Source organism: Aricia agestis, chromosome 10, assembly GCF_905147365.1.
Source record: "Aricia agestis chromosome 10, ilAriAges1.1, whole genome shotgun sequence".
Taxonomy (NCBI): domain Eukaryota; kingdom Metazoa; phylum Arthropoda; class Insecta; order Lepidoptera; family Lycaenidae; genus Aricia; species Aricia agestis.
In genome coordinates, this window is record NC_056415.1 from 11834004 (window position 1) to 11851488 (window position 17485).

At 36.1% G+C, this 17485-nt stretch overlaps 2 protein-coding genes across 2 annotated transcripts; one reads left to right on the forward strand and one right to left on the reverse strand.

Annotated features, from left to right (window-relative positions):
• Nucleotides 1-1117: 1117 nt before the first annotated feature.
• On the forward strand, nucleotides 1118-12360 carry LOC121731365 (myoneurin-like). The gene is made up of 9 exons (XM_042120769.1): nucleotides 1118-1401; nucleotides 1752-1843; nucleotides 2327-2606; nucleotides 3235-3472; nucleotides 4592-4801; nucleotides 5258-5405; nucleotides 5703-5769; nucleotides 7046-7189; nucleotides 11924-12360. Exons 1-9 carry the CDS (start codon nucleotides 1267-1269, stop codon nucleotides 12158-12160), a joined length of 1551 nt encoding a protein of 516 aa, XP_041976703.1. The 5' UTR covers nucleotides 1118-1266; the 3' UTR covers nucleotides 12161-12360.
• Nucleotides 12361-13118: 758 nt separating this feature from the next.
• On the reverse strand, nucleotides 13119-16468 carry LOC121731367 (prothoracicotropic hormone-like). Its single transcript, XM_042120771.1, has 5 exons — nucleotides 16437-16468; nucleotides 15706-16062; nucleotides 15096-15140; nucleotides 14688-14798; nucleotides 13119-13656 (listed from the first exon to the last, which is right to left on the reverse strand). Exons 1-5 carry the CDS (start codon nucleotides 16437-16439, stop codon nucleotides 13507-13509), a joined length of 666 nt encoding a protein of 221 aa, XP_041976705.1. The 5' UTR covers nucleotides 16440-16468; the 3' UTR covers nucleotides 13119-13506.
• Nucleotides 16469-17485: the final 1017 nt, after the last annotated feature.

The following is a 17485-nucleotide window of genomic DNA, read 5'->3' on the forward strand; positions in this document are numbered from 1 at the left end:
TCATAATATGGCGCTCGGCTTTTTGACCATGGCCAGTGTCCAGGAAAAAAATGCAGGATTTTTTTTAATAAATAAATCCCCCCTCCCTTTTTTTAGTTACACAAAAAAAAGGGAGGGGTGGGGGTAGGGTGACTGCTGCCCCACCCTGAGCCCAAGGCTGGCCACGCCCATGATACGAAATTGCGATTTTGGAGCAATTATCGCGCAATAATTGCTATCACATTGCTCTCACAACTCAAGATACGGGATAATATAGTTCCGGGGCTGAAATTTACATTAATCTGAACACTACTCTGAACAGCTACGTATTGCATTGCATAGTATTAGTACTAGTGCAATACGTAATAATATTATGTCGTAATCGCTTATTCCACTTGTCCTATTTAGAAGTCCTAGCTAGGATCCTACATAGGAGACTAATCAGTTCGCTTCTTATTCCACTTGTCCTAATTTAGTAACTAAATCAGTTGTCATTTTGGTCAGACGTCTTCTTAATGGCTCCGGTTCTATCAAAGCAACAAAAAATTGGTCTTCTCATAGGTTTAGCTGTTGGCTCAATGAAAATAAAAATAAATGAAAGGCGAAAAAGATGGTTGAAAGAATTTTTCTCCACGTAAAATTATGAATTATGAACTTTCTGAACTACTTGGAACCAGCAGACTTAAGAAATTACCTACGAATGGATTTCAGATCTTATAACATAATATAAATTGACTATAATACAGATTTAGCAGTTCCGACTACAGATAAAAGGTTGAAACCATCTGGCAACACTGATTTAGTCATTCAGGAGTCACATTTTTTTCCGATTTAGGATTCTAGCAAGGATCCTTGCTTTCTAAATGTTATTCCACTTGACTAAATTATTTAGGATCCTAGCTAGGACTTCCTAAATAGGAAAAGTGGAATAAGCGCTTTAATCTATCTGATACCTGTAAACATAAAATGTAATAATTATGATATTATATGTATTACGCTGCATCAAAGTGTTAAAGGAGTTAAGCACATACACTGTGACACGAAAATTTTATAATACATCGATTTACACTTTGCACATGACTGATGGCATGCATTCAATTTCATATTTTGGCAACACTACAAACGTCATCTGTCAAAGCCAAAACTATGGCCGTGTTGTACTTCGTAGTGCGTGCCGAAATATAAGTTATGTGTTCAATACATTGCCGAGATCCCTACTAAATAAACATCGATAGAAAATTTCGGTGTTCACTTCACTAATAAAGTGTATGAATCACATTGAACAACATGCAAGGGTCTATAGAGGTAGATTTGACGATGTGCCGAATATGTTTGGCGAAGAAGAAATCATTATGTCCTTTATTTAAGTACAAATTGTCTGGAAATTATGCTGAAATGCTTACAGCGATTGCCGATGTCAAGGTAGGAACATAAATAGAATTACAGATACAAATACAATGTATCTGGTGAATGGTGACAAACCAGTTTATTCTTTCATCGGTTTTATATTAGTGATTATTAATGTTATAAAGATTCATCAGTAATTGAGGCTATCTTTATGGGTTTATGGTTATACTATGTTTTAAAATACTTAAGTTTTCAACAACTTAAAGCATGTTATTGCGGTTGCATTGATGTAAGTTTGTAAACTTAAAACCCGCTAGAAATAAATAAATATTTACCAAGTATGACTAGAAAAATATTATTGTATCATGTTCATTTGCTAGGGATCAATATCAGTCATTCTCATAAGAATAATCAAATATTTACAGGTTGCTTCAAATGATGGTTTGCCAGAGAAAATATGTACAAAATGCTGTGTTTCACTGGAGAAGGCCTTTTTACTTAAAACCATTGCTGAAAGGTAATAGGAATTGTAGAAAAGTTTATATGAAAATTGTTGTAATTAACATTTTAAATTTTTTATAAGTAGTATAAATAGTAGTAGTATTTAGTTTACAATTAATAATAATAATATCTATGGATGCCTTACACTACGTCAGTCTGGTCCTGTGCTAAGTACCGAAAGACTTGTGTTACAGGTACCAGACAACGGAAATATATTTAATACTTTTATACTATACATATATTTAAGATTTTTATTATAATATGATACTCATATTTAATACACATCCACGACCCAGGAACTTTGAAAACTTTTTTAACTTTTTTGTTCGGTCGGCGGGATTAGAACCCACTACCCCTGGCTTGAGCTACCAACAGCCTACCAACTGAGCTACAAAGGTCGTCAAATTTAATAATAACTATTTACTGTCCAAATTTAATAACAAATCATCATCTGCCCGCTTTCAAATTATATGGTTAACCTGATTTTGTTCCTTAACAGATCTGATAAAAAAATGAGAAAACTGATTGCACAAGTAAAATGTAGTGTTCCCACAAAAAAGATATCCTTTGATTCTTTTACTGACATTAAAGAAGAGATTGCCCCTCTCGCTGTAAAAATGGAGCCAAAATGGGAAATGGAGATTGACCTAGAAGGTAATGCTGCAAAGGGCAAGATTGAAACAATCGATGGACAGGACATCGTTATAGCAAATACTGTAATACGCAAGGTGGACCAGGCCGGTGATAGTACATCCTTGAAGCAGAATGATTATGGTGATGTAAGTTATAAAAAAATTTACTCAATTTTAATATCAATAATATTAGTAAATTTTACCTGTTCTATTTGCAATTATGATATATTTATAAAATTTTAAATTGTAAGTATCATGCTTTTACTTTTATAAACATAAATAGTTAAAAGAAAAATATTATGATTTAATAATATGTATAATCAATATTTAACTTGAAGAGTGTCGGTGATGTTGGCACTTAGTATAAGTCAGGGACTACTGCCTGTTTGTAAATGATGTTGATTGTAATGTACCGGAGTATTTACTTATCTCCCATAGCTACACAGGCTCGGCAACACACAATACTGGCAGGTCTCCGGCACACATCGGGCCTCGCCCATGGCTCTCGCTGTAGTGACATGTGACCCTTCCACAATACCATGAGCACGAGACCGTGTTATAACTATTATGATAGTTATATACTAGGCACATACACTACAGTGATGATTACAGAAATTTACTAATAACTATTTGTTAGCCAACAGGCGAGATAGCCAGTTCTCTTCCACCTTATACAGCTAATTTAATTGGACAGAGTTGAATCTCTAATATTATCACACATTGTTCATCCGTACCTAGTAAAAATGTCACACTTAAAAATTTGTTTCATTTTTAGGCAGACTTTTTTGATGATGATTTATATCACAATGATGATGATAATGATGAAGATTATGTACCAGATAAAGAAGTTATGAGCAAAATCAAATTCAAGAAGCCAAAGTTAACCAATATCAAAGTTTTTAAAGCAAAGAAACCTGTAAAGAAAACGAAAGCTAATAATAAAGTTAAAGAGGAGTTGCTAGCTAGTGATGTAGACATTTCAAGTGGAGAAGTACCTACAAGAATTGCCTGTTGTAAGTTTAAAATAATATTTATTTTAATATTATTTTAATCATACGTGGGAGAGCCATGCTTCGGCACGAATGGGCCGGCTCGACCGGAGAAATACCACGTTCTCACAGAAAACCGGCGTGAAACCTATATCATTCACATTCACATATCATTCACAAAAAATCGGCCAAGTGCGAGTTGGACTCGCACATGAACGGTTCGGTACTGTTATAGGCCAAAAATTGTGTTTTTTTGTATGGGAGCCCCCTTTAAATTTTTATTTTATTTGAATATTATTATTAATTATTAAAGTACACATATTATAATTAAGGCCTTTGTGAAAATTTTAAGTTGTTGTTATTGTTACCGAGTAAAAAAGGCTAAAAAAAATCATGTTTTGTGGGAGCCTCCCTTAAATATTAATTTTATTTTGTTTTTAGTATTTGTTGTTATAGCGGCAACAAATATACACAATCTGTGAAAATTTCAGAAGTCTAGTTATAGCGGTTCTTGAGATACAGCCTGGAGACAGACAGACATACAGACAACGAAGTCTTAGTAGTAGGGTCCCGTTTTTACCCTTTGGATACGGAATCCTAAAACAATACATATTTTAATTACAATTATGCTAAAGAGAAATGTATACTTCAATTTTCAAGTTGTAACCATATTAAATTAAATTCATAGGCATTGTTATTTGTTGAACTTGTTTTGTGACAGTCAGTGAGTGTCACTAAATTGATGCAGTCAAAAACATCTCAAACTGGGCATGAAATATTTTGTAAACAGCAAGTTTTTTTTAATATGAAATAAGGGACAAACGAGCAAACGGGTCACCTGATGTTAAGCAACTTCCGTCGCCCATGGACACTCGCAGCATCAAAAGAGCTGCAGGTGCGTTGCCGGGCTTTTAAGAGGGAATAGGGTAATAGGGGGGGTAGGGATGGGAAGGGAATAGGGGAGGGTAGGGAAGGGATTGGGCCTCCGGTAAACTCACTCACTCGGCGAAACACAGCGCTAGCGCTGTTTCACGCCGGTTTTCTGTGAGAACGTGGTATTTCTCTGGTCGAGCCGGCCCATTCGTGCCGAATCATGGCTCTCCCACGTATAAACAGCAAGTTTCAGATTAAATTATCTTTTAGATCCCATCCTTAAAAACGGAGCTAAAGGTGCCCCAATATACTTGAAAAGGCCAAAAGACGCGACGATTGTGAAAGTCCACAACTACAAACCCCCAGCACGCGATGGATCGAGGATTAAGAAACATGTACCAAAGGAACGAGAGAAATTAGTATGCCCTGTCTGTGGCATCTTGACATATACTTTGGGAAACCACATAGCGACACATGAAGGTAAATAGATACGGTCTTACTATAAAAGATTTTTAAACACCTGTTGAACAGTTAATTAGAAAAAAAATCAGTACAAAATAGTCTTAAAACAACTGTTCAATAGATGTTTAAATATTTTGTGGTAAGACCAATAGTTTCTTAAGTTACTATTGTAATTTTCCATCTTTTAAGTAAAAGATGGCCCCGAGCGAGTTTCTTACGCCGGTTCTTCTCGCCGGGTTAGTTCCCGAACCGGTGGTAGGCCTCATGTTATAGACCTTCTAAAAGTGTTAACTTTGTTAACCTATTTAGAAATAAATATTTTGATTTTGATTTCTTATCCTGAATATGTTATAATATATTTCGCGCGCGGGCTTTGTTGAGTACCTTAGGGAAAGCATTATTAATTACTTTATCCTAAATGTAGTTTGCATATCTTATTACACATAAATAATACACTAAACTAAACTATTACAGAAAAGAAGAAGTTTACTTGCCCTGAGTGTCCTCGGACATTTGCGCAAAAGAACAACTTGGCAATACATCTCAAGAAGCACAGCGGTATCAAGGACCACATTTGTGATGTATGCGGGGCTGGATTTTATACTCAAAAATCTTTAGCAAGGTAAAGTACTCTTTATTATTGCATAAACTATACAATCAAGTTTGTTTTGTAGCACTTAAAATTCTGAGTATAAGAGCCAGCAGGTTTCACATTGACTCAGATACGAAAACTTATCTTATTGGTTAATGCTTAAAATGAGATAATTTTAACAAACAATTGAATGCTTGAAGTATTATTAGATTTGTAATGATGCCCGAAGTCATATGGGCTACTCACTCAGTTAAGTTATTTCATAAATAAGTTTACTGAGTGAGTTTGCGAGAACAAAAATAATTTTATTTAATGTTTTCTTTCCAGGCATAATCTAATACACAAGGGCGAACGACCATACCCCTGTAACCTGTGTTCAAAGACCTTTATTGCAGTAAGTAACACATAATAATATGGTACCTACTTATACCTAACATTTGAGAACTCACCCCTCTAACCATGATTAGACAAAATAAAAGTATGAAACATCTATATGTTTCATCACCTCTATCCCCATAAGCGTGTGTCGTATAGGGGATTAAAGAGCGGTACAAGCACAGAATACATAATTAGTACCTTACGGTACAGAAGTTTCACTCCCGAGTTTAGGTATGATAAACGCAAGCGTCCGGTCACAGGACTAGTCTCAATAGGCTGGCACTTTGTATTTTGTGGCTGAGCGACTCGCGCGCTTGCCGCCCGGCCGCCGCGCCGCCGCTCGCTTGACAGCCCTGGCAATTGAAGCGAGACGGCAGACGGTTATTGTACTATGAATGCTAAACGCAATGCAAAAGGTTGAAATTAGGTTGTTTTCCATAATAGTAGGTAAAATTTCGGCGATTTCGCGCCATTTGTATGGAAGTGAGACAGGCCTGGTACAAGTTCTTCCTCTCTTAATAGAATATATTTCAGCACAACGTTTCCGTCTATTCTGTTATGTCGTGCGTAACATGTCGGATTTTGGTCGGACTGTACTGCGGGGCTAAAATGGTCGCTTTGAAGAATCATTATGAATCATGTTATGATTCATTTTTTTATATTTTCATTTGCTGAATTGATTGCGACGAATTGCTAAATGTGACCATTTTAGCCCCGCTGTACTAGCCCAAGAAGCGCCCTCTGCTCCGACCTTTGTGTCATATTCTCTGCTTCTGACGTTTTCTTTGTATTTGTATTTGTAATATGTATATTGTATTTGTATACAATATACATATTACATATATCCAATAATGCTTCCGTGGTCCAGTGGTTAGGATTGTGTCTCTTGACTCGGAGGTCGTGTATTCGATTGCTGCGTTGGAAACATGTTATTTCCAAGTTTCGTTAGGACAATGCAGGCTGATCACCTGATTGTCTGACAAGTAAGATGATCCATGTGTCGGATGGGCATGTAAAAAGTCGGTCCAGCGCCTAATCTCTCGCCAGTCGTATCGGTCTTCCGTCCCACTGGGTTATGAGAAGTAAAAGGAATAGAGAGTGCTCTTGTGTACTGCGCACACACTTGGACACTATAAAATTACTCCTGCGTAATTTGGCCTGGTTTTCATGAAACCGGCCACCGTCACCGAAACCGGGAGTTATTATTATATATCCAATATCTTCAATATGGGCATCTATGATAAAGCAAAATCCATGCTTCCACAGAAATGTAACTCTTATTGTGGTTGCAGCGCTGCGATCTGGGCCGCCACCTGCGCATCCACGCCGGATACAAGCCGTACAAGTGCGCCACCTGCGCCATGTCCTTCAACGCCAAGCACCAGCTCCAGAACCACGAGCGGATGCACACGGGCGAGAGACCCTACACCTGCCAGGTAAGACAGCTTGCTGTCCTTGTCTATCGTGCTACTTTTTCAATGTGTCAGACAAGAATAGAGTACTCAGTTGCCATGCACTGGCTATTTTCTACAGCGAAGTTAGATATTAAAAAATCGGCCAAGTGCGAGTTTGACTCGCGCACGAAGGGTTCCGTACCATTATAGAGAAAATTAGGTAGGTTTACCCACCACCCACCTTAAATATTTATTTTATTAAAATTTTATTATTAATAATTATTAAAGTATAAATAAAACTGAGTATTCTGTGAATATTTCAAGCGCCTACCTATTCGAGATTCTAGATATCGAGCAAAAAATAGCAAAAAAAATGTATGGGAGCCCCCTTAAATATTCAATTTATTTCGTTTTTAGTATTTAGTTGTTATAGCGGCAACAGATATACACAATCTGTGAAAATTTCAGAAACCTAGCTATAGCGGTTCTTGAGATACAGCCCGGATACAGACAGACTGACAGACAGACATCGAAGTCTTAGTAATAGGGTCTCGTTTTTACCCTTTGGGTACAGACCCTAAAAAAGAATTTGGTTTAACACATTGCAATCGCAATAGCTTTGTCCACACTGTGCCTTTTTTGTTCATCAAGGGCTTGTGTTATAGCACAGTCAACAGCGCACGTGAGGCATGCCCGCGACGCATGCGCTCTGACCGTATCCAAAACTTTCGCTTGGTTCTTTTTTTTCTGGAATTTCTTATGTCCAAATAAGCCGCACATATTCCACCCAGTAAAATGTTCTCGTCGCACATGTTGCAGCATGCAACATAAGCATGTTGCAATAAGACACACACTGCAACTGAACAAAAATGACAATGTCGGCGTTGCGTTCGTTGACGCATACAATTATTAAATGCGCCAAAACGAAAGTTGAATGAAAGAAAATGACGAAAATTGAAGATGAAAGTGCATTGTGTGGACATAGCTAATGACAGCTATGCGTTATGTCAGGTTCCATACATTTTTGACATCTAACTTCGCTGTCGAGACTAGAAAATGGATTATGATTAAGCACTCCAGTAAATGTTTTGTGGTTCATCTATTAGTGTGTGAAGAATAAGTACTCTTTATCAAAGCTAATTATGTGCTCAAAATCTTATTAAGGATGCTGTTTTTAATTAAGAAGGCGACTAATCCAAAATTGTAGATTTTATAAATCATTTTTGTACTTGATAATAAGCCCCGAATTGTTTAATTTTCTAAACACAGATACTACATTATATTTCCGAAAATTCGATCTGAGCAAAAACACGATACCGTAAAATTTTCTTGATAGAAAAAAATCACAAACATGCATCTAACTTTGACGATTTTTTTCATATATTGCCAAAACCATGCATTAAACTGAGTTAATATTTTTACACATCTAATAAAATTCTATCACCGAGGGTTCGACCTAGCGGATTTTTAATATTCTTTATATTTTTAAAGATATTTAAGAAAAACCACATTGGAGCTTCACCACTAGATTTGTCTCACCTCTCAGTCGCCAACAGTCGCGTTCGCGCGCGCCTGAGGAGAGGATGTACTTCTTTTTCGTTTACTCCGGATTGAGAAATATTTAATCGAAACCATGGGAAACAAACAAAAATTAAATAAACACACTAAAAGCAACCATTACAGGAGAAAACGGGAGCCGATGAACAATTGTAGAAGGCTTTTTAAATTAATATATAATATGTTTATTTGTTTACGAATATGATTATTATCATGACAAATAATTTGTCAAACCCAATTGTTGCCGCCGCACATGCGTAGTGCTTCGTGCTTGAGATGATACCATTGGACGATCTGCGTGTATCCTCCAATGGTATCGTCTCATAGCACGAAGATTCGTGACGATAGACGAATCAGCGGCCGCGGCAATAGAGATTGAAAAAATAAATTGGCTTTAAATCGATATCGTTTTGACAAAAATTTGTGTATGACAGCGATTTGAAAATCGATTTGGTTTCAATGAATGTCGTACTCGATACTATGGAAATATCGAATAAATTTCTTCGGAACAACGCTACGATCTTGAAATGATAAGATTAAATTGTCAAACAGTGATAACATTATAATATTATATGCAAAATTCACTACTCCGACCATTAGCTTGATAATAAATAATAATAAGAGTATGAACAAAGTTGACGGTACATTTATGTAAGTATTTAGAAGAGTACATAATATACTTACTACATAATATATTATAAGGTCTTTTATACCTATGATATTGCCGTTTTGTTTGAAAAATGTTCTTTTGAGGGTTCCGTACCCAAAGGGTAAAAACGGGACCCTATTACTTAGACTTCAATGTCTGTCTGTCCATCTGTCTGTCTCCAGGCTGTATCTCAAGAACGGCTATAGCTAGACTTCTGAAATTTTCACAGAATGTATACATTTGATGCCGCCATAACAAAAAATATTAAAAACAAAATAAATATTTAACGTACAACAAATCTGATTTTTTGCTTGATATCAATAATTGCTACCTATAGCTATAGGCACTTGAAATTTTTAACAAAATCCTTAATTTTCTTTGTACTTTAATAATGGATAGTAAAATTAATATTTAAGGGGGCTCCCATACAAAAATTAAAATTTTTGGGCTATTTTTAGATCTATAACGGTACGGAACCCTTCGTACGCGAGTCTGACTCACAATTGGCTGATTATTTCGAACTTACTTATTTCTGTTATTCAAAGTAATCACTCGTGCAATCAATGCACCTTTGTCAACGCAGTGGCAGTGTATGGATGCCCTTCTTGAAAATATCAGCTGGACGGCAGACTACACAAAATCTTTGACATTCCCGAACACGTGATTTTACTAGTATATTATTTCATATTTCTTTATTTGCTTCAAAAGTGGTACATTTTGGTGTTACAGTTAGTAGTCTTTCTTAGATCACACTTTTCACTAATAATATAGCATGCAAATTCTTAGGTACTTAATACTTATTCTTAATACATCAATTTTCGTTTAAATACATTTTCTATTATAAATAATTCGATATAATAAACAATTCAATACAAAACAACATTCAAAATATTAATAAACCCTTCTTACAATATGTCCTAATCTTACGAGCTAATATTACACTTCAATTGATTCAAAACAATAATTTAATGTCAATAGTATAATAATTATAATAGAATGTTTTCATAGTAATTCAATGTCAACAGTTTAATAAGAAAATGTTATTTCTCATTTAGGAACTCTGTGACGGAATAATATTTTTTTAGTTTTAGCCATTTAATCATTTCTTTCTAAAATTTATTATAAGGTAGGGATTTTATGGTTGTTGGGGTAGCATTATACGCCTTTATACATGTATGACGAGATGAAATTTGAGCTGGGTTTTTTATCAGCACCAGCATCAGAGACGATTTTAGTGATACCATGGCGGGTAACTCCGTCGTTAGTTGACGGATTTGCAAAATTCTTTTGTTATTGTATAAGATGTAGTCCGAATTTCGTAACATGTTAACAAAAGTGGTGATCTGATGATGCAGTTCATGAGAAATCGAGGGGAGCTAAAAGGAGGAAACTAGCTGACCCGGAAAACATTGTTTTGCCAATTATTATTTTTTATAGTATCAATAAGAAAAGTAAATAAAAACCTATTGTCAGGCCTAACGAATGTACATAGCATTATAATCGGTTGAACCGTTTTGGCTGAGTTCGCGCACAAACACTGTGACCCGAGAATTTTCTATACATATTTGACTAGATGATCCGGCAAATGTCAGTTTACCACATAAATTATTTCTAGTATCAATAATATATTATATCAAAAAGCAGATAAAAAATTATCCTTAAGCCTAACGAATGTATGTATGCAAAATTTCATTGAATTGGTTGAGCAGTTCGCTTACAAACATTGTGACATGAGAATTTTGTATATTTTAATCTGACAAATGTTAATATATTTTACGCAAATACACACAAAAACTAACCAAATTCGGACGTGGACGAAGACGTGGCTAGTAGATTATATTAAATAAAGTTATACTTAATATTATTTTTGTGACAACTACAGCAGAATCGATCCAGTAGTGTGAGAGCCTCTTCGATTTCGATAAATAAACATATCATAAAGTATTACTAGTGTTTATGGCAAAAAGTATTAATTTGATTCTCAAAGTACAGATAGAAAATGTGACTCGAACTTCTCAAAATTGTATCTGATATATTTAGTTATACTACGTTCGTACAAAAAGTGATTACGAGAATAATTACACAAAATAGCCGCGGTGACATTTTGAATGCGTTGGGCGAGTGCGGGGGGTATGAAGTGCGCGGGTGAAAACCGATTTTTTTCTGTCATAGGTCGCCCCCTTAATATAATTTTTACTACAGTATGGTACATACGTATGTGTGGTATCATGATATGGCATATTAACTGAGAGCTGTCAAACTGCTACTTGAGAGGCTGTTAGGACCCTATGAACAAACCCTGAGAGTCTGTACTTTCGACGATCGGAATAGCTAAGGGTCCCCGCAGACTTTTGACAATTTTAGTTGGCCGATTATCGTACAAACCACAGAAATAGATCAAGATAGAAGCGCCATGTCGCTCGTATTCATACAAATTGTAGCGACATGGCGCTTCTATCTTGATCTATTTCTGTGGTTTGTACGATAGTCGGCCAACTTGAAATTGTATAACAGCAAGTGCTCCCGTAGGTCTAGATGTTACTAAATCAATACTCTGTTTTATCTCGCAGGTATGCGATCTCGCGTTCAGCTACAAGGTTAACCTCAACAATCACGTTTTCAAGATACACGGGATCAATCTCAAGTTCAAGTCTATTCATACAGTCACAGAGGAGGTGCTCAGAAGAGAGATGAACATGGTTAACGAGGCGAGAGATGCCATAGCACATATTATGCCACAGCTGGGACAAGTCCCCGCACCAGCCGCGCATGAAACAGTACATCATAGCGGAAACTACAGCGTGTAGGTCAGTTTTGACCCATTGGTGGTCTGTTTTGACCCACTGGTGATGATAGTGCTGGCAACTGATCTTAATTATAATTGTATATGTGAAGAATGATTTTGAGCGAGGTAAGCACTGTTCATTACATACCATAGCTGCCAATACTTTGTTTGGTAACAACTGCGGGGCTAAAATGGTCACATTTAGCAATTCCTCTCAATCAATTCAGCAAATGAATTGTCAAAACTGTCAAACTGACAAATGTCGAATCAGTACGAATTACTAGATATGAATTTCAAGCAGAGTTGCATTTTGCGATTTAAAAAAATGAATCATATTATGATTCATGTCATGATTCTCCAAAGCGACCATTTTAGCCCCGCTGCTTTGTCTTTTACTTTTTTACTTTCTGTAATTGTCGTCATTCAAGAATCAATAATATTATGTACTTAGTTACGACTTTTTAAGTTTTTAATAATTATGAAACATTATTTTGTATGAAAGAGAAATATTATATTTAAAATGAAAACTATTATGTACCCAGTTGAGTTTAAATGAATTTTTGGGGTCACATTTGACCCAGACTTTTTTTAGTTTTATTAGGTTAATTAATGATTTACTTTGTATATAATTATTATTAGTAAATTTTAACATAACTACGTTAAAATTATACCGACACATTTTGTTATAAACAGTAAAATATGGCTTTAAATAAGCGTGTAAAAATTTACTTAATATCAAGCCATATATTATAGCAATGATATTAGTATAGGTTGAGGAGTTTTCTTCATAGAAGTTACATTCGTTTAGGCTAGTTCTAAATATAAGGTAAGACTTTGGTTTCTTAATTGTAAAGTCTTAATAAATTGCTAATATAATAATACCTACCGTGTTCTCATTTGGACATTATCAATAAACACACAAGCATAATAATTAACTATCAGTAATATTGAAGTTAAGTACGGGAAATAATAACAATATATTGAGCTTCATCATTTTATTACGTCATAGAAAATATACCCGCATAACCATTTCGCATCATCTCCTAAGTTAATTTTAAGGTCTTTGACCACTGCACCGACTGAACGCCAACTGCCCAGTTACCGAGTTTTATTCAGTTTATACATTCATTAGCGCTTTTGATTGGCTAACGTCAAACTATTAACCAATCAATAACATTATTGAATAGATAAACTCCCGTCAAAAAAATGTCACCATTATGTTGTGCTTGCTTAAATTCGGTCATAAGCCTTAAGACCGAATTCTTCAACTTCTAAACGACGTATCTCGTCGACAAATTCACTCTTATGTGACACAACATAAAGCTTACATTTCAATGCCATGTTGTTGAAGTGGATTCGGTGTTGCTTTTAGTACGTTTCGTCTCTCTCGTCGTGTTCCCGTACGCAGAAACAACCGACCACGACTGCTGTTTTTATGGCGACCCAGTTCTTAAAATATTTTGGCAAATCCTCTTTAGACTCTTCGTTCAGACTGTTTCTGGCCTTTAAGACCGTTATCTGAAAATTAATTTCACAATTATTGCTAAAATCTAATAAATACTAAGGTCTCAGCCTCGAATTTTGCGGGCGATGACGGCGCGAGAGCGGCGCGTTCCAATGTATAGATTTATATGGAACTAGCCTCGAAGGCAGCGGCCCGACGAGCGGCGCGAGGTTTAAGCGCCACAAATATCAAATTTAGCATAAAACAACTATCTACACGGTTTCAAACTTCGGCGCTGTACTAGACGACTTCCCGCGCCGCCGCCGCTCCGCCGCGCTGCCCGCAAAATTCGAATCTGAGGCCTAATGACCGCACTAGGCATAAAGTACATTGCTGCGGAGCGATGCGACGCGTCAAGGCCAAATATTTTTTGTATGAAATCGTATGAGGTGAGTCACACAACGCGGAAGCATCGCTAGTCGCTACGCGACACATAACATCAGTTACTTATATGAAACGTGAAGTGTCGCGTCGCTCCGCTGCAGCGTAGTGTCGCTTAGTGCGGCCTCGCCTTTAAATTATTCTCATGATATATGACGTAGTTTATGACCAACTGACGTATAGGTTTGTTTGAGGGATGTAAGAATACTTCCTGTTTGGTAGGTAATGGACTCGATGAAATAAGGGATGAAGTAGAATAGGAGAGATAAACAGACGGACAGATATCTAGCGGCCGTACTTTGAGACATTTAATGATGATTAAACTTCAATTTAATGAATAGTTTGACATTCACCCCCTTACCAATAAATGTTGTATAAGCTTTGAATAGTTATACAGTGCTTTGTTCCTGTCACACAAGTGACATTTTTAATTGGATTGAAGAAGACAAAACACTGTATAACTATTCAAAGCTTATACAGCGTTTATTAGTAACGGGGATAATGTTTAAGGCTGTCAAAATCTTAATTAATAATTACAAGATACTAATTAATTACAGAGTATTTAATATTCGTCTCCGAGTGCGGTAGTAAGTATCGGTTATAAAGCTCTTGTTTTAATCCTATGGGTAAGGAACCCTAAAAAGTGAGTATACAATATACATACGTAATGATGCCTCTCTTTGCACCCGTACGGGAAGACGCAAAGGCTGCTGTTACATTTTGTCTCCTCAACAGTTTTCGGAATGTAATTGTCGCCCAAGACTTTTAGTTGCCTCTGAAAAATTCAAGAAGGCACATGATAAAATCCTGTTTCAGTTGTTGTGTTTGTTGAAAAATAAGAAAATGTCTAGGAGTTATTGAGCTGACGCCTAATCCTGGTAAGTCAATTCAGATTTTTTATTATATTTATTATATCAATATTTGTTGGATATGGAATCAAAAGGCGACTAGTTAGTCTGGCATCCAAAGACCTGAAGATTGCCAATTACTTATCTATACTCAAGAAGTCTATAGTCTAGATGGTAAGGTTTTGACAGTTTTGGTGTTTCCTGTTTCATATAAAGTTACTCACTTCTTCTTGTTCACAAGTGCATCTTCCTTCAAAAGCTGTTTCTTTCTGAAATAGAGAGGAAAGTAGTAACTATTTTAAAATTTTATGTTTGTAATTAAAAGACAGTAAGAAAATCTATTAGAAAAGTCAAGGTAAAGAAAGACCCAAGATGAGACCTCACTCAGCGTAACTTTTCTTTAGTGTAGCGACCATAAAGTTAATATACCTAGCGGAATAGAGAAACAAAGGCCTGAGCAAGAGAGATGTCACTATCAGTAACACAGCGTGGTAAAAAGAGACATGAGATACATGACAGCAGCACTCTTTTTTGACGTCCAGTCGGCACGTGCCGCACGTTGACAATTTAATCTCATAGAAACCATGTTCAATCATGTGTAAGTGTATACGTACACATATTTTTATACACATATGAAACCAATTTCGGTTACGTTTGACAGCTCGAGATTGTTGCTCTGTTAGGTATATTAACTTTATGGTAGCGACCCTACGCGACAGTAAACGTCAGTTCTATGAAAGGTGAAGTGAAAGGTGAAAGGCGATCTCGACTATAAAGTTAATATACCGGAATATTAACCTTATGATCTCGACTTTAAAATAAATTAACACTCACATCAGGTCTTTGAATCATAACATTTCCTCGCTTCCTCGTCCTCGTTTCGACTGAATTATCCAACAGAATGATGTCGTTTCGGATCATGTTAGCGTAGTCCACTATAAAGGCAGGCAACTCGTCCGTATTCCCGTTCGAATCCAAAGGCTCCGAGTAACTCAGGGCGGGGCTATCATTATCTACGCCACTCGTCAGAGCCCTCTCTAGCACGTAGTTCTCTTTTCTGCGCGTCCTGTGGTTTTCAACTAGGAACCGGTCAGTGTGGGACGGTTTTCGCGTCGCCAGGATCGGCACCAACAAGTCAATATTGATCAGAATTATTGCACATATCTGTAGTAATATGACGGGTAATTTAATCTGGAAAATAAACATTATTTGTAAATAAGTAGTAAAAAATAATATGTTGAAATTACCTATTTAAATTTTTATTCTTGTACAGCCGTATTAATATGCTATTTACAAGGGACTTATATCCATGTTGCTGTCTTGATCTTAATGTTTAAAAAGATTTTCGATAGAAAATGACAGCTAGGTACATAGATTAGCTGTTAGGGTGCGTTTTCCCCGGAGCTAAGCTTTTATCGTAAGAAAAACGCAGTCTTATTTTTTGTTAAGGCTGTTTGAGCTCAATTTTTAAGTAATATTAAGTAATCAATGTTATTTAAATTAACTAATTAGAAAACAATAATAAGAATAACTAATAGAAGAAAATAAAAATAAGCTGTACCTACCATGTCGTTATCCTTGCAGGACCGATCCCGTATTAATACATTTTCCCATATTTTCCGACGTTATATATTCCAGTTTGATGGACAAGTGAATAGGTCCATTAGGGGGGCAAAAATAGAAATACAATACCAACTAGTAAGATCAAGTAACAGAGATACAAAGCTAAGAGTTATTAAGATATCTAATGTCACATTTTGTTACCGGGACGATAACTACTTAGGGGTTGTTCATCTATGACAGGGATGGCGAACCTTTCCTTCTCAATGTGCGACTTTTCTGAAGAATTATTTAGTGATGTCATAGACCGGCCACCAAATAACATTTTTCTTTGTAATCCTGACGCTTATTTTAAAATATATAATGCCCCAAGCCTAACCTAACCTAACTTGGCGCTTTTGTAGAATAATCACAATAATTATTTTTTGATTAGTAGCGTGCTCAAAATTTCGTGCCGTTGTTGGTTTGCCATCTCTGATCTATGACGTCAGACGTTTGAGGGGCGAGGGAAGAGAAGGTTAAGGCTTTTCGAAAACTAAGCGATAAGGACAGTCTGAACAATTTTCGTTTCTTACGCCTGGATGACCATTGACCATATTGTCAGTCAGTGTCAGTCAGTCAGTCAGTTGTTACAGTGATATTATATCCCTACAGTGTAAAATAGTATATTAACCTTGTCGGTAATTGTTTTATTTTAATTAATAGGATATTGATATTGCAATTTATATACACTGTTAAAAATGTAGAGTTTCTTAAAATCAAAACATTTGCTTTCGATCAAGCGGCCTTTGTTTACGACTGAAATAGATTTCTTTAGATTTACAATTTATTTACTGCAAAAATTTTCAAACATATCGTAAATAACCATTAACCTACCTACGTGTGTAGCAGTTTCAATGTTTTATCGTGAATGCACACTCTCATCATTCGCTGTTTGTATTTTGTTTTTAGGGTTCCGTAGCCAAAGGGTAAAAACGGAACCCTATTACTGAGACTTCGTTGTCTGTCCGTCTGTCTGCCTGCCCGTCTGTGTGTCTATCTAATAATAATAATA

Excerpts from the sequence above, each read along its gene's own strand:
- LOC121731365 (XM_042120769.1), top strand. The coding sequence starts at position 1,267 with ATGCAAGGGTCTATAGAGGTAGATTTGACGATGTGCCGAATATGTTTG. Across the intron at positions 1,844-2,326 it reads CTTAAAACCATTGCTGAAAG|ATCTGATAAAAAAATGAGAA; the intron begins GTAATAGGAATT and ends GTTCCTTAACAG. Across the intron at positions 4,802-5,257 it reads CCACATAGCGACACATGAAG|AAAAGAAGAAGTTTACTTGC; the intron begins GTAAATAGATAC and ends AAACTATTACAG.
- LOC121731367 (XM_042120771.1), bottom strand. Across the intron at positions 14,799-15,095 it reads GCACTTGTGAACAAGAAGAA|AGGCAACTAAAAGTCTTGGG; the intron begins GTGAGTAACTTT and ends TGAATTTTTCAG. Across the intron at positions 13,657-14,687 it reads GCAAAGAGAGGCATCATTAC|ATAACGGTCTTAAAGGCCAG; the intron begins GTATGTATATTG and ends ATTAATTTTCAG.